Source organism: Cladophialophora immunda (assembly GCF_000835495.1).
Source record: "Cladophialophora immunda strain CBS 83496 unplaced genomic scaffold supercont1.5, whole genome shotgun sequence".
NCBI lineage: Eukaryota > Fungi > Ascomycota > Eurotiomycetes > Chaetothyriales > Herpotrichiellaceae > Cladophialophora > Cladophialophora immunda.
Window position 1 is genome coordinate 1 of NW_015622545.1, and position 20,080 is coordinate 20,080.

The window sequence follows — 20,080 nt, forward strand, 5'->3', positions numbered from 1 at the left end:
CAATGAAGACCCAGTGGTCATAGATCTCTGCCTTAGTCTTGATCATCCAAAGCCATTTAGTCCAGGTATCAGGACCTGTGAGAACAACGGCATTCCGCTTGATCGAGGACTGAGGGTCCATGGCGTTGCAGGAGGTCTTCAGGTAGGCGTCGACGAGGTCAGAGAGGCAGTGTGTGCCTATACAACAGGTGCAGTTGTATACAAGGAATGCAACGTAAATGGCTATCGGCGCGATCTAGAATCGCCCCGGGCTCATAACTGTTGGATTGGCAGGGTCGTGAATAGGTCATGGATTGGTCTGTCTGCCTGTACCTGCCCTCAGGCCAGGTCTGATCGTCTATATACAAAATGCTAGGTGCCAGGAAGACCTCTCCTGAGTCCTGCCATGTCGCAAGACCTCCTGGCACTAGGCGCAATCAGGTAACGCCTGAAGCGCACGTAAAACGGCAACTGTCTCAGGCGCAACAAAATCCAAGTAATATGAAAGATTTGCCTGGGAGTAGGGTTCAGGCCGTTCATACTAAGATTTCGCACTAGCCACGGCGTAACTCTGCTATGCAGTCCGTAAATATGCATTTGCTCGACCACGATGGTCGCGCTCTTAGGTGCATCGTACAGATCTGGGGGTGCACTTAGTATCTCGGCTGACGGGTAAGAGCAATCCGTAATGCCTCTTGCGATACTGATGGATACGTACCAGAATCCGTAACATTTGACACGAAGCCAGTTGGCTCCATATCCGGTGCCGACATTACCGGAGCCAGGATGATTTTAGGTCACCCGGTATGGGGAAACATGAATACCTCGCTCATCTTTCGGCATTCCCATTGTTTAGCTCTTACCCCAACAACTATTAGTTCTTTGAATCCTTACGACTACCTTTGTTGACCTTGGCAAGCTCACTGATCTCCTTTTTTTTTTCATAGTCACTACCAGAATGTCCAGCCTCAACCTCAAAACCACAAACGGCGCGTTAAGCGGCACATTACGGTATGGCTTCGTTGGGCTTGGGGTCATGGGTCATGGAATGGTACGCAATATACATGCTAAGATGCCAGCCACGGCGAAATTGGTCGTGTGCGAAATCAATCAAGCAAGGCTTGAACAGTTTCTCCAGGAGAGCCATTCTTCATACCCTGAGAAGACTGTCGAGGTAGCGAACACACCCATCGAAGTTTGTAACCGGGCAGATATCATCATCACGATGCTTCCCAAGTCGATACATGTGGTTGAAACGTTCACGGATGGGACTAGTGGATTTCTCTCTTCAGCATCTCCAGATTCGACAACAAAACACCCATCGACAACAGCCGAATCAGTGACCCCTCGCCCACCGTTGGACAAACTCTTTCTCGACTGCTCATCGATAGATGTTGCAACTTCAACAAAAATTGGGAACTTGGTCGCTTCATATAGTAAAGGATCTTGGAAGTTCGTTGATGCTCCAGTGTCAGGGGGGCCGGCAGGCTCTGAAGCTGGGAACTTGACGTTTATGGTTGGTCTTGAGCAAGCCGAGAATCCTGAATTGCTTAAGAACACCATATATCCAACCCTTTCAATGATGGGGCCCGTCAATCACATCTATCTGTGTGGTCAGGCCGGCGCTGGACTCGCTACCAAACAACTTAACAACTACCTCGCCTACGTTGGATACCTTGGACTCTGCGAAGTCATGAATACAGGCACTCGATATGGTTTGGACCCTGCCACGTTATCTGCGGTCCTCAACGCCAGTTCGGGAATGAATTGGAACTCGCTTCATCACAATCCTGTCAAAGGTGTGAATCCTACAGCGTCTTCGGCGAACGACTTCAAAACAGGTTTCACTGTGGAATTAGCCGGAGGTGTTATTGATGATGCTGTGACGTTAATGGAACAGGTTGGTGCCGTGACTGTACTCGCGAAACCTACAAAGGATGTTTTTACGAAAGCCAGAAACAGTGCGAAGTGCAAAGGTATGGAGGCGAGAAGCGTTTGGAGGCTGTTTTCCGAGAACGAAGGGAAGGATTTAGTCAACAATACATACTGAAAAATGTTGAAACTGGTTCCTATAGTAATGACAGAAGGAGGAAAACCTCCTCACTTTATTCAATCAAGAGGATATTGTATTGTACTATACATATTGAATAAATGAACGTTGAGTAGGTATGAAGCTTTTCTATGCTTTCACACAACCCGGGCCAAGGCGCTAGACTTTTTAGCCCCTTTAATGCGTGAGCATAGGGCGGCATCACCCTTAGCCTAGAGGGGGGTGAGCTGGGCGTCGATTTCCCTCGTCTTGGCAAGCATCGCATGGAGTGGTGTGGCGCCTAAGGGTCTTGGTTACGGGTACTTAGACATCCCGCCCTGCACCACCCGCCATCTCATCGCCGTAAATGTAAACATGTTACTCCCACCGACCAGACCTCTCGATAACAGGCTTTAAGCATGTTCTCGCCAACCCATGCAAAAGTACTCAGGAGAAAATCTCAATAACGTCTCTCTGAGGGCGGCCTGATCCGCAGACGGAGCCGTGATGGCTCACAAGAAGGCCCAACAGCAGGCAAGTCCCTGATCTGAGACGACATCGAGTCTCTACTAACATATAGCAGGAGATGGTCCAGGTTGGTTCGTGTCCCCTCCATTTCGAATAACCCTCTTGCGTTCTCTGAATTAAGAGTGCTAGCTGACGCGGAGGTGCGCCGTAGATAGATCAGAGTATGGATGCGCCATGCACTGAAATTCCGAATGGAACCTTGCTAACGTTCTGAAGACGACCATCTTCGCCGTTCTGGCGAGGAAGGCCATCCACGCCTCGTCAGACCTCGGGACAGCCAACCAAGGTGTTTGGCGCCTCATATTCCCACGCCGACATGCTCAAGTTTGAGTCATTGTAAGACATTCACGGACAACGAAATCGCGTGACTGATCGAGTGCGCAGAAACCTGGGACCACATTCGAGGCCAAGGACACCTCCGGCGACATCGGCCCGACGAACATCGCAAACTCCTCCGTCAGACAGGCCGCACTTCCAGTCCCCAGAACGAAAACCTTACTCAGGCTACACCTCATCCGCATTGGGAGAGAGCTGGGACTTAGCTGGTGGAGGAGACCTTGAAGGAGACGACGACGATCTGGTTTATGAGGACGATGAAGATGAGTTTGGGCTGCCTAGCCTTGCAAGCATGCGTCGAAAGAGGAGTATAAAGAACAAGGCGCTGAAAGCCGAGCAAATCGCGTATCCGAGTCTGTCACAAACTACGTCTGCTCCAGCCCTGGCACCATCCCCATTCCCACGCACTGTCAGATCGAACAGTTTCGATATTGCGGAAGAGCGGAACCCGCTCTCGTATCCAAGCACAAAGAAAGGAGAAGGCAAGATCTTGAGGCCTCAATACAAAGACATTCTGAGGGACCCAGCAAACTCGCTTCACCTCATCAACTTCCCTTCCCTGCCGTTGAATGCGACCCCGAAAGAAGCAGAGGCCCATAGCACGCGGATCTCCCGAATCAACAAGTTCAAGCGAATATTACAAGCGAGTTCTGTGTCTTTGCCAGATTTGCGAGCTGCGGCTTGGTCAGGGATACCCGAAGAGGTGCGCGCTATTACGTGGCAGATTCTTCTTGGTCATCTGCCAACCAACAGTGAACGACGGGTCGCAACCCTCGAGCGAAAGCGGAAGGAATATCTTGATGCCGTGCAACAAGCTTTCAGTTCAGGGACAATGGCAAGCAGGAATGCATCGAGCACAGGACTCGCGGGGCTTGCTTCACAGCCATCAGTCAGCACAGGTCGCGGGAGAGGATTGGACGAGGCGATTTGGCATCAGATCAGCATTGATGTGCCTCGGACGAACCCTCATATACCGCTGTATGGGTTCGAAGCCACACAACGCTCCCTCGAACGCATTCTTTATGTGTGGGCTATCCGGCATCCAGCAAGCGGATATGTGCAAGGGATCAACGACCTAGCTACGCCCTTCTGGCAAGTCTTTCTCGGCACCTATATCACGGACCTGAATATTGAAAGCGGAATGGATCCCGGCCAATTACCGAGGCCGGTCCTCGACGCCGTCGAGGCAGACACGTTTTGGTGCCTGACGAAGCTGCTGGATGGCATCCAGGACAACTACATCGTCGCGCAGCCTGGCATTCATCGGCAAGTTGCTGCTCTGCGAGACTTGACCACCAGAATCGATTCAGGCCTGGCGAAGCATTTTGAAAATGAGCACGTGGAATACATGCAATTCAGTTTCAGGTGGATGAACTGCCTGTTAATGCGAGAATTGAGTATCAAGAGCGTTGTTCGCATGTGGGATACGTACATGGTAAGATTGGCTCGCTTGATATCACCCAATTTCTGCTGATCCGGATACTCTAGGCCGAAGAGAATGGCTTTTCTCAGTTTCACCTCTATGTGTGCGCAGCATTTCTCGTTAAGTGGTCCGACAAGTTGATGAAGATGAATTTTCAAGAAATCTTGATGTTCTTGCAAGCATTGCCGACTCGCGAATGGACGGAAAAGGATATTGAGCTCCTTTTGAGCGAAGCTTTCATTTGGCAGAGCCTGTTCCGCGGCTCAAGGGCGCATCTGCGGACCCAAAATAGCACCGTTCCGATGGGTTCGCTTGGTCCTTCCACTTAACCATTTATCCTGCGATCGACTATCCTCTCTTCCTCCATCGGGAATCCGGCCCTCCAGTCGATGTGTCTCCACCAAATCGTTTGTCCAGAGGACTTGGGATCCTCATATAGTCACTTCGGATCTCCCTGATCCCGATCTGACAAGACTAGAAGTGGACGCTCGACGTTTCTATAACGCACCCCCTTGAGCACGAGCTGACGGCAGGTGGAATATCAGGTCGACGACTCCAGTATTTCAGATTCGCGTCGTCTACGCTGATGACAAAGGAGAGGGCCGACAAAAATGTGATCGTCTCTACAGTTATCGCGACTTGCCTTTTCGTCAATGCAAAGTGGACACGAGTGCTGTCCCCTCCGCTAGATGGAGCAAGCCATCCTCGTCATTCAAGGGCCTTATTGGACGGTCTTGCCATTCTCCTCCATGTCAAACAGGGTCTGTCCGAACAGCTGTGTCAAAGTTGCTTGTGGTGTCAGAAAGTAAGCGCTCGGCTTTACAGATGCTGCGCTTGGATAGCTGTGAGATAAGTCGGCTGGTCCGGGACATTGCGAGATCGGCGTCTGCCGCAAGAGTTCGGAAAGATAGTGGTACGTAAGAAAAGGAGGGTTGAGATCGCGAGCCCAGGGAAATTCGAAGCCAGACCCAGCCCTCATGCACGGGGCTTGTTTCTTGCCACGCGGCGCCTATCGCGAGTTTACCAGCATATTGATCGCCAATCTCAGCGCGAATGCCGATGATACTGCTTGCTGTGTCAAGCCTTCAAGGGTTGAGGGGCGACCTGCTCCAAGGGGACAAAGAGTTCTATGCGGTTTCAGTACATCTGACGTATAAGCCTCGTTCTCCAAGGCACCCTGAGCGGCGCATTGCGGCCAATTTCTCGAGTCATCTTTTGGTTATCGTGAAGAGCTGACCATGATTCTCATGCATAGAGCTGATTCACCTCTGCCGTAACGTGACGAGGGAAAGAGCATGTTGGTATCGCAGACTCATTCGGCGTCCGTTGAAATGTCGGAGTTGAACTCGTCACTGGCCATTCCTTTCCGGAACCCTGGCTAGGGTGGTCTTGAAGTTCTGCAAGAAAAGGAGAAATACAGCATTAATGGACAACACTATCAATTGGCAACTAGCCAAGAGAGCTTCTAGGATCAACTGACATTCGGTGAATCGTTCCACTTCAACAAACGGATGTAGCGTGTTCGATGTTGGCACTGCATAGATTTTTCAACGTAGAAATCGTTGTTCCATAGATGTCGAGATGTGACAACTTGGGAATGTGCTACAATGAAGGAGCAGAGCTGGGAAATAGGGGTGCAGGTTGACAAATACTCCCTCGATGCCCTCTATCCCATGCACGAGGCTGACAACTCTACGACAACTTCGACAAGGCTAAGTAATTCTGGGCACGGTCACGTGGTACGTGAGCAGATCATGTGATCTCCCACTGGGCGCAGTTTTCCGCCAGGCCGAATAAAAAGGCTGCCTGCGCCTCTTTCTGATTCCGACCACTTCTTCCCCCCATCATCGCCGTCAGCCAGGCGCCTCTGATTCCATCAACCATTCATCCCGACTTCATCCTCGCCTTCCACATCCACAAGTTCCATGCATTTCACCATAGGATCGGACTGGGTTTGACTGGGCATTTCATTGTGTTCGCTTTATCATCGCTCTCCGCAAACGGCCGCTTCGACCACGTGCCGGCCCTTCAGACAGGAGTCCTGGAAGGGTTTAAAATCATCGTGACGGAGACTGTCTCCCTGCAATCAGCACTTCTTGTAAAGTGAAAAGAAAGGAATTTTCCCTGTCAAGAGCTGGCATCATATTCAGGAAAGTGGGACTTTTTGCGTGTCATTGTCGCGAGTGGCAGATCTGCGTTGGCAGTGCAGTGCAAGAACGACTGGTGAAGGGAACAGGCTCGCCTGAGTTGGACCTCAGTTCTCTCAAGCTGGACTTATTATTCGTTTACTTACAATAACATCTCCCTTTTGCCCCCCTGTCGCTTTTGACTCTGTATCCCTTGGAATCTATCTACGCCAAAAGTTACCGCACCCTCAACCTGTTGCTCACCTTCAGCTTCATACGACAAGCACACACACACTTCCTACTCCGCTGGTCCTGAGCCGCTGCCAGGCGTTGCCACCATGGCCTCTTACGTATATTTCAAGTTCAAATCACAAAAAGAACCTCAGCGTGTAACCATCGATGGCCCTCATACCGATGTCTGGAACCTGAAACGTGAAATCATCAACATTTCGCGGCTAGGCGATGGCACAGACTTTGACCTGAAGATCTACAAGGAGAACAGCAATGAAGGTAAGCTCGCATAGGTCACACAATGCCGACCTGAACTGTCGCTGACGGTTATCTAGAATATACGGATGATACCGAGATAATTCCTAAAGATTCGACTGTCCTCGCCCGAAGATTACCTGCCTCAGCGCCCGGGAAAGGGCGTGCTGCTCGTTATGTGTCTGGCAAGCCCCCAGTCAGTGCAAAGCCCACGACCTCAAGTATCGCGAGCAAGCCTCGCAAGACGGTGGATATGGCCAAGGCAATGACGGAACAAGAGAAGCTGCAAGCTATGCTTCAATTCACCGATGCGCAGTGGCAGCAAAAGCAAGAGGAAATGTCACACGAGACCCGTGTCCCGATGCAGGGAAAACCGTTCAATAAAAAAACCAATATTCCCGAGGGCGAACCTCCCCACGGCTACATCTGTTATCGCTGTGGCAAAAAAGGTAAGAACTCATCCGTCCATCGTTTGTAGGCTTCGGTCGCTAACAGTCCCAGGGCACTGGATTCAGGCCTGTCCCACCAATGACGACGCTTCCTACGACAACAAGAACCGGATCAAACGGACAACTGGAATTCCTCGGTCGATGCTGAAGAAGATCGACCAAGCAGATATTGACAAGCTCGACGATGCTCAAAGACAAAATCTTATGGTGAACGCCGAGGGAGAGTACGTCTTTGCGCAAGCGGATGAGAAGGCATGGAGAAAACACCTGGAACAGGTCAAGGCTGCCGAAGCGGCCCAGAAGAAAGAGCAAATTGGCGACAAGGAGCTGCAAGATCGAGGCTTGGAATGCTCGATCGACAAGCGCTTGTTTGTAGACCCAATGAAGACACCTTGTTGTGGGAAGACATATTGTCACGTTTGTATCGAAAATGCATTACTTGAAAACGATCTCACATGCCCTGGCTGTGAGACCGAGAATATCAGCCTCGAGCGTCTTGAGCCAGACGAGGACATGAAGAAGAAAATCAAAGAGTATGAAGCAGAAAAGGCTGCTGAGAAGCAACGGTCTAGAAGTCCCACGGTGGGTGTCGATTCACCAAAGGCCAAAGACACTCCACGTTCACGTCCAGAGTCTCGAGATGGCTCTGCAACGCCTCAGTCAGCCACTGGCTCGGCGAGAAAGCGCAGTGCCAGTGAAGTCGACGGAGCAACACCTTCAGGTAGCCTTGCAGCACCAGCCATGAAGCGACAGAAGTCTGGAGACGCAGTGTCGTCCACACCAAAGGCGGCCGATGCAGAGGTCAACGCCACCAAGGAGAAGACGGAGACTCCGGAGAGTAATAGCGTGCTGCCTACGGACATGATGCCACCCGACTTGTCTCAAATGCAATCGAGCAACAACATGACCTTGCCCATGATGCCTGGCTTCAACCCGATGATGATGAATCCGATGATGATGGGGATGGGCATGCCGGGCATGAGTGGAATGAATGGAATGAATGGAATGAATGGAATGAACGGCATGAACCCGATGAATTTCATGAACCCCATGATGATGAATGGCATGAATGGCATGACTCCGGAGAATATGGGTAACATGAACATGGGCATGGGCATGAACTTCGCCAATCCAGGTCAAATGCCCAACTGGAACATGAATATGAACATGAACATGAACCAGAACCAGAATCCCAACACCAACTTGAGCCAGAACCGGCCCAACAACTTCCAATACAACAACAATCGCCCCAATCGCAACCCAAACTTCAACCAGCAGTCCAAACCATCGCCACCCCAACAGCCGGCTGGAATGACAGGAGTTCCCACCGGTCCCAAGGCACTGATGAACCAGAACCAGAGCCAAAGCCAGAGCCAGGGTTTCTATCCGCCGTCTGGCCCAGCAGGCAATAGGTTTTCCAATCAACAACGGCATGTAGGAAATGAAGAAGACAATGCGTATATGCGGCAGCCTGTCAATCCGCACCGGCACATCAACCGGAACCGCAAGCCTCGACAGGCAGACTATAGGGAATTATGAAGTCAAATACCGGAAAACAATAAGCTACGACGATTCTCAAAAGTGAATGAAACGTGCCTGAGTTGAAGGACTCGACATATTCGTCCCTTCATTGAGGGTGGCGTTTGTACACAGAGATTTGGTATTGACTCAAACCTGGGCTACGGCTTCGAAGAGTAAAGGGTCCCATCTTTGAGGACGCCATTCGATTGATGGCCTTGAGGGGGGGACAGGTTCAATCGTCAAGACGGCGGTATGAGTGACAATCATTGTGTTTTCTGTCGGCTTACTTCGTCCGAAGTCAGCATCATCAACGGAGTGTATATCAGTGGCATATGGCGGCTGATCAGCCTTGCCTTCATTCTATGGCAACGAGGCGAGCACTTGCACATAGCCAAATAGTTCTAAGAGAATCCAACTCGCCATCTCAGATTTCCTTTTGCCATTCGCTGGTACCGTTTTACCTGCTCTGTTCTGTTTCCCATACCATTGTCCCTGTGATGCCCTGCCTTTTGCCCTCCAGTGTCTCTATTTCTTCGCCCTCCAGTGCCGATGAGGAGCCATTCTCAGATTATATACTCAGTCTTCTCTCCGGTCCTGAGGATCCTGTTCGCTACCCGAATAGCTCGCTCCAAGCCTTTCGCGTCTCCAAGGCGGCGTCATACCCATAACACCAGTCCCTCGTCTCCCGGTCGGCGATCCCATACACGTATTGTCTATCTTCCTCACTCTCCGTTTTTCCGTCGACTTGCAACATGGCGTCCCTCGTCTCCTGCGCGGCACTGGGTGGAAGGTGCAAAATGTTCCCGGCGCGAAGACTGGCGGCTTGGACTGCCTCAGCACGGGGTTTGCGGACCGATTCGAAGAGACCGAGGGCGGATGAGAGAGATGGTCTTGGTTTGGATCTGGCTGCACAATCGCCTTTCGTATCGGTGCTGCATGTCGTCGTTGCTGATTCCAGCAGCGAAAGACACTCTGCCAACGCAACCGCGTCTTCCACGGCCATGGAGATGCCCATGGACAGATAGAACGCCATTGCATGCGCGGCATCGCCCATGAGCACGAACTTGCCGGACTTTGACACCCAGCTGGGGAGTGGCTCGACCTGATACACGGGCCAATTGTTGATGGTGTCCGCACGCACCATGTCGATCAGACTCGTGAGCTTGCCGTCCCACCCGTGGAAGAGGGACTTGATTGTGCCGTGGTATTGCGAGGGTGTCCAGGCCGTGGTGTCGACGTCGTCCCGGTGCGAGAGCACCATGTTGAGCTTGGTGGACTCGTAGATCATGTAGGTCATGGCTGAGCAGTTTTCGCCGATCCTACCCAGCGACACAACATCGTTAGATTCCACTGGGATGAGTCCATGGTGCGAGGGGAGCAGCGTAGGGCTCTTTTGTACGTACCAAAGGTGGTTGTTGTGTTGCTCGACCAAGTCGGCCGTCGCAGGGTTCGCCTGGATGCTCGCGACGTCTACCATCGTGCGGTATGCCGCCCAGCCGGTTCGTTGAGCGCCTCGGTCCTGCTCCCTGAGGAACTGCGTCCGGGCAAAGGAATTGATGCCTTTGACTCACTCACGTCCTTTCCAGTGAGACGGTGTCCGCGATCATCAAGGTAAAATGGAAAAAAAAGAAGGGGGTAAAGACGTGCGGTGGTGGACTGACTAACTCACCGTCACAGGCAACGACCAAATCCGCATCCATCCTCTTGCCATCCTTCAACACCACGGCGCCGCCCTCGAAATCATACTCGACCACCCTCGACGCGACCCTCACCTGCGCCCCCGCCCTGACGGCATGGCGGTGCAGGATCTCGTGCAACACGCCACGGTGCACGACGACATACGGCGCGCCGTACTCGACCTCCAACGCTTTTACGTCGACGCTCCCTAGCACCCGCCCGTCCTTCCAGCCGTGGATGAAGAACGTGCCTGGGAACGCGGCCCTGGCCACGATATCGTCGCGCAGCCCCCAGCGGAAGAAGAACTTGATGGCGTCGGGCGTCAGCTGCACGCCCGCGCCGATCTCTGCCAGCTGCGGCGCCGATTCCAGCACCGTCACGCTATGCTGGGGTGGCCTTTGCAGCGCAAGAGCCAGTGCCGCTGAGAGCCCGCCGATCCCGGCGCCGACGATGATGATCTTCATATCGTGGGATGTGCTGCTGCTCCTGCTGCTGCACCGGATGGGGGGATGGGGAGGTGAGAGAGGGATGGGCTCAACAACATATATTACTGAGTTTCCTGTAAAGTTTCTCAGGCTGACTCTGATGCATTTAGGTTTCTATTCGAGTGCAATGCGTGCCCACGGATATCTATATCTGCCATGCCAGATGTCCTCTATGGTCAGAGAAGTTCGGATGTTACGGAGATGGTTCGAGGATCAGAGGAGCAACGTCCAACTTCACAATTTTGGAAAACTGCAACCTATGTGACTACCGCGGATGATCGGTAGCTCTACATTGCATATGCTGAACCTTTTCTTTTTCGACTGAAACCGTGGAATCCCAAACCACTCATTCCCCGAGCCTTTCACATCGGTTGACCGCAATAATCACACATCATCAACGGATGAACGCCATTGACACCACGCTACAAGACCCGAGCCTTTCTACACGTCTGAAGAGGTCCTCGGCTCGATTTCAGTTTGCCCAGCCCTTGCTCATCTCCACGGCCTTCTGCCATCGCGCAAACTGCTGGTCACTCTCCTGCTTGCTCATGGCAGGCTTGAAGACCGAGGAGCCCTCGATGTTGACATCCTTCAACTCGTCAATGCTGTCCCAGACACCAACAGCCAAACCAGCTGCGATCGCTGCGCCCAGGGCTGTGGTCTCGCGCATCGCGGGTCTCTTAACGGGGATGCCAATGAGGTCGGATTGCGTCTGCATGCACAAATCCGAGTTGCACATGCCGCCGTCGACGGCTAGTTCGCTAAGTTTGTGGCCCGAATCCTTTTCCATAGCCACCAGGATGGCTTTGGTTTGGAAGCACGTCGCTTCCAATGTTGCGCGAGCGATGTGCCCACGCTTCGTGTAAGCTGTGATACCGAAGATGGTTCCGCGAGCGTCGTCAATCCAATAGGGCGCAAAGAGGCCGCTAAATGCAGTCACGAATGTGACACCACCGTTGTCCTCGACAGTCTCGGCCAGTTGGCTGATCTCCGAGGATTTGTCGATGAATCCAAAGTTGTCAACAAGGAATTTGACGCTCGAGCCGGCCACTGCAATGGACCCTTCAAGCGCGTACATGGGCTTGGTATTGCCACCGAAATCAAACGCCACGGTGGTCAAGAGGCCGTGGGTGGAAATAACGGGCTTGTCGCCCACGTTGTAAAGGATAAAGCTACCAGTTCCATACGTGTTCTTGCCGAGGCCTGGTGTGAAGCCCTTCTGACCGACCAGAGCAGCCGACTGATCTCCTAAACAGCCAGTGATTGGGACACCCTTAAGGACGGTTGAGGTGAGGGAGCCATATGCTGAGGAGTCGGAGGAATGGACGATCTTAGGGAGATGGATTTTTGAGGTGTCGATGCGGAAGAAGTCGAGAAGGGAGTCGTCGTACTCGAGGGTGTTCAGGTTCATGAACATCGTTCGCGATGCATTTGAAGGGTCAGAGACGAAGATGTTTCTCTTCGGGCCTTTGGTTCTCGACATCAGTACATGGTGGTTGCAAAGCCATCCAGAAATAGCTCACCTCCATTGAGTTTATACACAAGCCACGCATCGATTGTGCCAAAAGCCAGAACACCCTTCTCATAAGCATCTTTAACCTTGGGCTCGTTCTCGAGCAGCCAAAGCAACTTGCCCACTGAAGGATAGGTGGAAAGCGGAAGTCCGCAGATGTCAGTGAGCTTGTCAGCCCCGAGTCGGTGCTTCAGCTTTCGCACCAGAGCCTGTGTCCTTAGGTCGGTCCAGACTATGGCGTTGTACAGGGGCTCTCCGGTCTCCTTGTTCCATAGAACAGTGGTTTCACGCTGGTTGGTTATACCAACGGCCTTGATGGTGTTGATGTTGTGGCCTTGGTCTTGGAATTGTTGGACTGCGCCATCGATACACTTCTCCACTGAGGAAACAATCTCCAGCGGGTCATGCTCATGCCAGCTGTGTTCTGCGGTTAGCACAGGAGTCCTGTCTTGAGGGAAACAGCACCACTCACCCAGGATGCGGGTAAATCTGCTTGAACTCAAGCTGGTGCGAGGCAACGGGCTCGCCTCGCTTGTTGAAGATCAGGAACCTTGAACTGGTGGTTCCTTGATCGATGGAACCGACAAAGACTTCTTGAGTACTGCCCATGGTGACCTTTCGCAGGAAATTCATAAAGTTTCAAAGATATGTGAGCAAGTCTTGGGACCAATGTCTGGATCTGGGGATGGACTGGAACACTGGAGGCCTGGAGAGATTCTGTGGAGGGGAGGGGGCTGTGTTATATAGAACAACAGCGGGGGAACACCGAAGTATGTGGACTTGCAGAAAACGTGTCGAAGGCACACGGTCGCATGACCCTTGGCCCTGGGAGCTGTACCACATTGAAGCGGGTCGCTGGTCCTCGTAAAGGTCGAATCTTACGCGAGCTCAAGGCACAGCATGCTGGAGTCCCCAGTTGGTGTTTGTTCGGTCTTCAGCGCACGTTTTTGCGAGCTCTCCCGGACAATGCAACCCCGAACTCCACAGCCAAACCTCCTCTTCCATTCCACGCGGCTGGTAAAGCTCGGTCAGGGACAGGCGACGGGCATGGGGAAGGGCGGGCGGATTGCAAGAAGGTGCGGGAAAGATCAGGGGTACAGCGCGTGGCGGGGGAGGAGTGGAAAGTGACATAATAGCTGCTGTGGACTGCAGCTGAGCCGGCCTAGGAAACCGTTTGCGACGTGATACTGAAAGCAGCTGTTTGCGGGGGTGAGCGGAAGCAACGAAGAGGAGCGAGGAGGGAGGATGGAGAGGCCAAGAAGTTGAGTAAGAGAAGTTCGGGGACGTGCAACCGACGTGCATTTGCCGAGGCTCCCCCGCCTGCCCCCGCAATATGGAAGTCGGCGAAACTGTTTCTCCGTTCGGTACCGGTCCCGCTGTCAGCCGACGTGCCTCCTGGTTTCGCCCCGCTTGTTCTTACGCCTCCTCTGCCTTTGCTACGTCGCATTTGCTGGCAAGAACTCGTGTCCACCCGGGGGTAAACCTGTGCCACCCTGAAAAGGCAATGTGAACGTGACTGAGGAGCAGAAGATGACATTTGTGTGGTCAATTTTGTCTTACATTATTGATTGACAGCTGACTGCCAACCGCCACCGCTCGATGAACCTTTTGACAGCTCATGAAATTGCAAGGTATCGATATTGGTATCAGCCTTGTGCATGCCAAAGACCCTTTGAAAGGAGAGCAACTCTCCCAGACCCTTATGCAGGTCGGTATGTGGCGTCCGAGAGAGTTTCAAGGGCATCCGGGTCCGGTCGTGCGAAGTTCGGCGATATCAGCTAAAGGAAAAGCATCTGAGTGGAAGGATTTTCTTGGCCGTCATACTGCATCATTGGTCGCGTACAAGCCACGAGCTTGTGAATTATGCAGGACAAACGTGCGGGTGTTCCGGCCCCATGCACAGTTTGGTTCTAGATTTGACACAACGGGCTCGTGTCGGCCACAGCACCTTGTCTCCTAGGCTAACTCTGTTTCTACGTTTTCGGTATCACTTGCAACGGCGCTCGAGATTACACATAGTGGAGTTCGAGGGAGAGAAGGCGGGATCATGGAGTTTATACCATGGTGGTATCCGTCTATATAACGCAGGTCCTCTCCCCATGGGCAACCTCTCATTCTTCCCAATCCCCACAAACCCGTGCAACATCTCGCTGTCCAGATTGCCACCTTCTTCTCTTTCATGTCAACGTCCTCCTCCTCTCTATCTTTGGAGAAACAGCCAGCGACAATGGGCAACATCACCCACCAAGAACACCTCAATGTCCCTCAGGAGCAGAGACGACGAACCTCTGTTCAAGACGTCCCTGCTTTTGCTGAGCATGGCCCTCTTGTCGACCACAAGATTCCTCAAGCGGATGCGGTGCAACAAGAACCAGATCTAGCTTGGAGTCGAATCCGACATTTCCTTCGAGAACCCCTGTCGGAATTCTTTGGCGTTTTCATCCTCATCCTCTTCGGTGATGGTGTCGTCGCTCAGGTAGTCCTCAGTGGAGGCACAAAGGGTGACTACCAATCAATTTCCTGGGGCTGGGGGTATGCACATCTGCCCTATATGCTTTTCAATGGCCCAAATCGCTAACAGTTATATAGTCTTGGTGTCATGCTGGGAGTTTACACCTCTGGCATCTCAGGGGCGCATTTAAATCCGGCAGTAACATTATCGAATTGCATTTATAGGAAGTTTCCCTGGAGAAAATTTCCTATCTACATGCTTGCGCAGACCCTTGGCGCTATGGTGGCGTCTGCGATTGTCTATGCCAACTACAAGTCCGCAATCGATGTTTTCGAAGGAGGTGCCGGCATCCGTACTGTCGGTGGCGAGACCTCGACCGCGGGCATCTTTTGCACCTATCCGGCACCGTTCATGACAAAGACCGGCCAGTTTTTCTCGGAATTCATTGCCAGCGCTATCCTGATGTTCTTGATCTACGCCTTGAAGGACGACGGAAACATCGGTGCAGGAAATCTGACGCCTCTGGCTCTCTTCTTCGTTATCTTTGGTATTGGTGCTTGCTTCGGCTGGGAAACTGGCTATGCCATCAACCTTGCTCGAGACTTCGGTCCTCGTCTGGTCAGCTATATGATCGGTTATGGCCACGAGGTGTGGAGCGCTGGCGGCTACTACTTCTGGGTAAGTTCACACACAAGTAGTCCGAGAATGTGGACGATCTGAAGCTAACAATCCATGAAAAGGTCCCAATGGTTGCCCCTTTCTGCGGATGCGCATTTGGTGGCTGGCTCTATGATATGTTCCTCTTTACTGGCGAGAGCCCGATCAATACTCCTTATATGGGCTTGAAACGTTTTGTGCAGCCGAAGCGATCGGTCTGGTCGAACACCTACACTGCCAACACCGAGAGCCAGGTGTGATTCAGCACATGGTTGTTATTTTGGGTGCTCCAAGAGAAAGACTCTATACCGGGACGGCTACATTTGTACGGGTTTGGGGAGAGCCGTAAGCGCAGGCGTTGACCATTTCTGTACATATTTATCGAGGACAATGATGGCAGACCAATCAATTATGTTGAAGAAATGTATATTTCCTTCAATTTATGGTGTTTCCTCCAAATGCAAACTGCGCTCTAGACATGGTAACTAATGTATGAGTCAACGTAGCTGCAAACTCATCTATTCATAATTCGAATTGTGATAGACTCAGTCGATAGGCCCATCTGTGATTTATACATTGGCATTTTGCAGTCAACAGGTGCTGGGCTGGCATTTCAGGGGAACAACGTTATCTTCTGGAGGCTAACCAAGGTCTTTGGGGGTGGATACAGCATCTCTGGGAGATCTCGGATCATAGTACAGTGCTACAAGTGGCATGATCCATCTACATAAAACTGAGAAAGCCGCACGTCGTGTCTGCTGAGGAAAACGTCCTTCCTTCAGAGCGGAGATGGCCGAAGTTGGCCACATAAGAAGCACTGAATCGAGGACGTCCAAGCTGAGCGAATCAAACCATGTCAGCTGAGTCTCAAGTCGTCGATATCCATGGGCCGATCTCTCGGTACGTCGGTGGTGGCAAGATACGGCCGATGTCTTGTTCTTCAGGGACAAAGTTTTTTGTGCGGTTCCTGAGATCCATCCGCAATACGACGCTGGTGAAAAGGAAGGCGGCACAAATGCCCGATCGGGAAACCTGTATAAAGAGGTCTATTGCGCCCTGCTGTACCTCGGGGAACCAACCCCGACGCCTCAATTTCCGGAATCTAGTCGGAACAATCAGCCCGAGCCACTGCGTCCCTCACTAATTTCTCCGCAATGGCCAAGGTTCCCTGCGTACGAGCCACAAAGTTCAATACTCAGCATCACGCGAGATGCCTAGCAGATCCGGGGTCGTCCAAAGCTCGTGTTGCGGGCTGGGCTCAGTTTGCCTCTCGAGCTCGGTCATGCAAATCCCCCGAGTGCAGTCAATGGCAGAAATGCGTCTCCGCCATGTTGCGTTCCCTCTCGACTGCTTGTCGATCCAGAGCCATTTACGACTCCTTCAAATATCGCAGCTGGCATCCTCCTTGACATAGCTCTATCACTCTGTTGATTGCCAGAGACTTCAGCTTGCTCACCTTCCCTACCGTATTGGTAACCTCGGGGTATTGCAAGTGTATGCTCACAAGGTCCTTGTTTCTCACCTGACGACCTCCTTGCCGGCCGCTACTCGGTGCACTCCTCCTACGATGGCCTCCCGATTCTCCATGCGCCGGCTACTCAAGCCGTTGGCGTACGGCACAGGTCTGGCTGCGGCGGGTACCGCAGGCATGTATATTATCTACCGTCCTCGAAACGTCCCGGGAGCAGAAACGCTCGCGCCGAAACCGCCCAGGAGAGACGAGCACGGAAACATCATCCCACCCAAGTTCCCCTACATCAAGACGAGAGCCGAACAGATTGCCGACCTCAAGAAATCCTCCTCGACGCCGTCCTCCGAGATTTACGACCTTCTCGTTATTGGCGGCGGAGCTACGGGCACAGGCATCGCCCTCGATGCAGCCACCAGAGGCTTGAAAGTGGCAATCGTGGAAAGAGACGATTTCAGCAGCGGTACAAGCAGCAAATCCACCAAACTTGTCCATGGCGGAGTTCGATATCTCGAAAAAGCAGTGTGGAATCTGGACTACAATCAATACCAGCTTGTCAGAGAGGCTTTGAGAGAGCGAAAGAGTTTCCTGTACACGGCGCCGCATCTGTCGTCCTGGCTACCGATTATGCTGCCCCTGCAGGCGTGGTGGCAGGCACCATACTTCTGGGCGGGAACCAAATTCTACGATTTCCTGGCTGGCTCGGAGGGAATCGAAAGCTCTTACTTTCTACCTAGAAGCAAGGCTCTAGAAGCATTTCCCATGCTGAAGAAGGAGAATCTCATCGGTGCTCTCGTGTACTACGATGGCCAGCACAACGATTCAAGGATGAATATTTCCCTGGCCATGACCGCGACATTGTACGGGGCCACGACAGTCAACCATTTGGAAGTGACAGGCCTGGAGAAGGATGCGAACGGCAAATTGACGGGTGCCAAGGTACGAGATCTGATTGCAGACAAGGATGGAAAACGCAACGGCGAAGAGTTTGTTGTCAAAGCGAAAGGCATCATCAACGCGACAGGACCATTTTCCGACGCCATCCGGCAAATGGACTCTCCCAGTGACAAGGAGATTGTTGCACCGAGCTTGGGTGTGCATGTTGTTCTGCCCGGATACCTCAGTCCTGAAAATATGGGCCTCATCGACCCCTCTACATCTGATGGGCGTGTCATTTTCTTCCTCCCATGGCAAGGTAATACCATCGCCGGGACGACAGACGCTCCTTGTGCCATCTCCCAGAACCCAGTGGCTGGAGAGAAAGATATTGAATGGATATTGAACGAGATTCGGACGTATCTTACTCCAGACATTGACGTCCGGAGGTCGGACATTCTTGCCGCCTGGTCAGGTGAGTTTTCCTTGATTTTTGTGAAGTGAAAATCTATACTGACACTCGTCGTCTAGGTATACGTCCCCTTGTCCGTGATCCCAACTCGAGAAAGACGGAATCGCTTGTCCGGAGCCATCTTGTTACTGTCTCAGACTCAGGGCTGCTGACCTGCGCCGGTGGCAAATGGACGACATACCGACAAATGGCTGAGGATGCGGTTGATAAAGCGATTGAAACATTCAAGCTACAACCGAAGCCAACCGCCTACGTTCCGGACATCAGCGGTGTCAATGGGATTGATCCTTCGGTTGGACTTCTCAATGGAACGTGTCAAACGCATCATATCCGACTAATTGGAGCTCACGGGTACTCGACAACTCTTTTCATCAACCTTATCCAGCATTTTGGCCTCGACCCAGATGTTGCCAAGCATTTGGCCAGCGACTACGGCGACCGAGCCTGGGATGTTGCGGCGCTGGCTTCTCCCACCGACAACACCGAACACTATCCCCTTCGTGGTCAGCGACTATCATCGTTGTATCCATTCATTGACGGTGAGGTCCGCTATGCCGTGCGCAGCGAATACGCGCAAACCGCAGTCGATGTCCTCGCAAGACGTACCAGATTGAGTTTCCTGAATGCACAGGCAGCGTTACATGCTCTGCCCAAAGTGATTGACATCATGGCTGAAGAATTGAAGTGGAGTGAGAAGAGAAAGCAGGCGGAGTGGAAAGATACTGTTGCGTTTTTGGCCAGCATGGGATTGCCTAGCGATATGCTCCAGATCACCCGTGAACAGGTCTTGCAGGGAGAAGTGCCTTCGCGGATTCTCGCGCCCTTGAAAGGTAGCTCAGCAGGTCCTGTGCCTCTGAGACCGACGCTTGAGCCTGCATCGGAGGCACACGGGCCTTTACCATGAGCGTCTTTTGGTTTAGTATGTGATGATCTGGTGGCCGGGTCGGCTGGAGCACAACAAAAGTGAGAACAATTAAGATTGATACCCGCAGGACAAAAGCAAGGCGCTTGGAGTCAGTGGTTAGTTGTGCAGGAAAAGGGCTATGGCTAAATTGAACGTCAGATGACTGAGGGTAATGCAATATCCAAATACCTACTTATATTTTGTACAGAATCTTGGAAACCGGTTCAACTTGAAAAGTTCTCCCGTGACATCGCTTTCCGGGAACAGAGCGTCACAATACATAGAATATCAGTCAAGGTGCCGTCGCTCTGCCTTTTAAAGCGCCAACATATGTAACGAGACCAAAAATATTTCCACCGTACTCACGACGTCAATATGTTTATACCTACCTCGTACATGTTGCCGCAGAACATCCTAGATCTTGACGCGAACTCATGAGAGCCTTTGCTGCTTGGAGTCTCCCAACAAAAGAGATTGCATTGTCCACTGCTGAGGCTGTGTGAGCTCGCGGGCATTCACGCTTTCAATCGTAGATGCTTCGTTGAGATCACTTGTATCGTCCGGGCACTTCACTGGATGCTGCTGCAAGGCTGTCTTTATACAATCTCTTCTTGTCGTCACATCGTCCACATCGTCCATGCCGCCTCGTAACCGGACTCGGCGACAGAACTCTAGCCTATTGGACCTGCAGCAATTCGG

At 52.2% G+C, this 20,080-nt stretch overlaps 7 protein-coding genes across 9 annotated transcripts; 5 read left to right on the top strand and 2 right to left on the bottom strand.

The window, feature by feature from the left end:
• Positions 1 to 937: 937 nt before the first annotated feature.
• PV07_08385 (uncharacterized protein) lies at positions 938 to 2,029 on the top strand (the record flags this gene model as incomplete). Its single annotated transcript, XM_016395544.1, has 1 exon — positions 938 to 2,029. The coding sequence occupies one exon, from the start codon at positions 938 to 940 to the stop codon at positions 2,027 to 2,029; it is 1,092 nt and encodes a 363-aa protein (XP_016245400.1).
• A 324-nt stretch (positions 2,030 to 2,353) lies between these two features.
• Positions 2,354 to 5,949, top strand: PV07_08386. Of its 3 annotated transcripts, XM_016395545.1 has the most exons (6): positions 2,354 to 2,542; positions 2,592 to 2,607; positions 2,688 to 2,697; positions 2,753 to 2,872; positions 2,921 to 4,307; positions 4,361 to 5,949. In XM_016395545.1, the coding sequence occupies exons 1-6, from the start codon at positions 2,516 to 2,518 to the stop codon at positions 4,622 to 4,624; spliced, it is 1,824 nt and encodes a 607-aa protein (XP_016245401.1). In that variant the 5' UTR covers positions 2,354 to 2,515; the 3' UTR covers positions 4,625 to 5,949. The 3 variants fall into 3 exon arrangements, with proteins under 3 accessions (XP_016245401.1, XP_016245402.1, XP_016245403.1); XM_016395546.1 differs by having other exon boundaries at positions 2,592 to 2,697; XM_016395547.1 differs by having other exon boundaries at positions 2,692 to 2,872.
• A 186-nt stretch (positions 5,950 to 6,135) lies between these two features.
• PV07_08387 (uncharacterized protein) lies at positions 6,136 to 9,298 on the top strand. The gene is made up of 3 exons (XM_016395548.1): positions 6,136 to 6,931; positions 6,988 to 7,356; positions 7,409 to 9,298. The coding sequence occupies exons 1-3, from the start codon at positions 6,760 to 6,762 to the stop codon at positions 8,893 to 8,895; spliced, it is 2,028 nt and encodes a 675-aa protein (XP_016245404.1). The 5' UTR covers positions 6,136 to 6,759; the 3' UTR covers positions 8,896 to 9,298.
• PV07_08388 (uncharacterized protein) lies at positions 9,138 to 11,018 on the bottom strand (the record flags this gene model as incomplete). Its single annotated transcript, XM_016395549.1, has 3 exons — positions 9,138 to 10,196; positions 10,281 to 10,437; positions 10,547 to 11,018. The coding sequence occupies 3 exons, from the start codon at positions 11,016 to 11,018 to the stop codon at positions 9,488 to 9,490; spliced, it is 1,338 nt and encodes a 445-aa protein (XP_016245405.1). The 3' UTR covers positions 9,138 to 9,487.
• Positions 11,019 to 11,252: 234 nt separating this feature from the next.
• PV07_08389 (glycerol kinase) lies at positions 11,253 to 13,783 on the bottom strand. The gene is made up of 3 exons (XM_016395550.1): positions 13,025 to 13,783; positions 12,563 to 12,969; positions 11,253 to 12,506 (listed from the first exon to the last, which is right to left on the bottom strand). The coding sequence occupies exons 1-3, from the start codon at positions 13,183 to 13,185 to the stop codon at positions 11,512 to 11,514; spliced, it is 1,563 nt and encodes a 520-aa protein (XP_016245406.1). The 5' UTR covers positions 13,186 to 13,783; the 3' UTR covers positions 11,253 to 11,511.
• Positions 13,784 to 14,442: 659 nt separating this feature from the next.
• Positions 14,443 to 16,084, top strand: PV07_08390 (uncharacterized protein). The gene is made up of 3 exons (XM_016395551.1): positions 14,443 to 15,084; positions 15,142 to 15,682; positions 15,745 to 16,084. Exons 1-3 carry the CDS (start codon positions 14,732 to 14,734, stop codon positions 15,919 to 15,921), a joined length of 1,071 nt encoding a protein of 356 aa, XP_016245407.1. The 5' UTR covers positions 14,443 to 14,731; the 3' UTR covers positions 15,922 to 16,084.
• A 717-nt stretch (positions 16,085 to 16,801) lies between these two features.
• PV07_08391 (uncharacterized protein) lies at positions 16,802 to 19,747 on the top strand. The gene is made up of 2 exons (XM_016395552.1): positions 16,802 to 18,480; positions 18,537 to 19,747. The coding sequence occupies exons 1-2, from the start codon at positions 17,229 to 17,231 to the stop codon at positions 19,379 to 19,381; spliced, it is 2,097 nt and encodes a 698-aa protein (XP_016245408.1). The 5' UTR covers positions 16,802 to 17,228; the 3' UTR covers positions 19,382 to 19,747.
• The last annotated feature ends 333 nt before the right edge of the window (positions 19,748 to 20,080 follow it).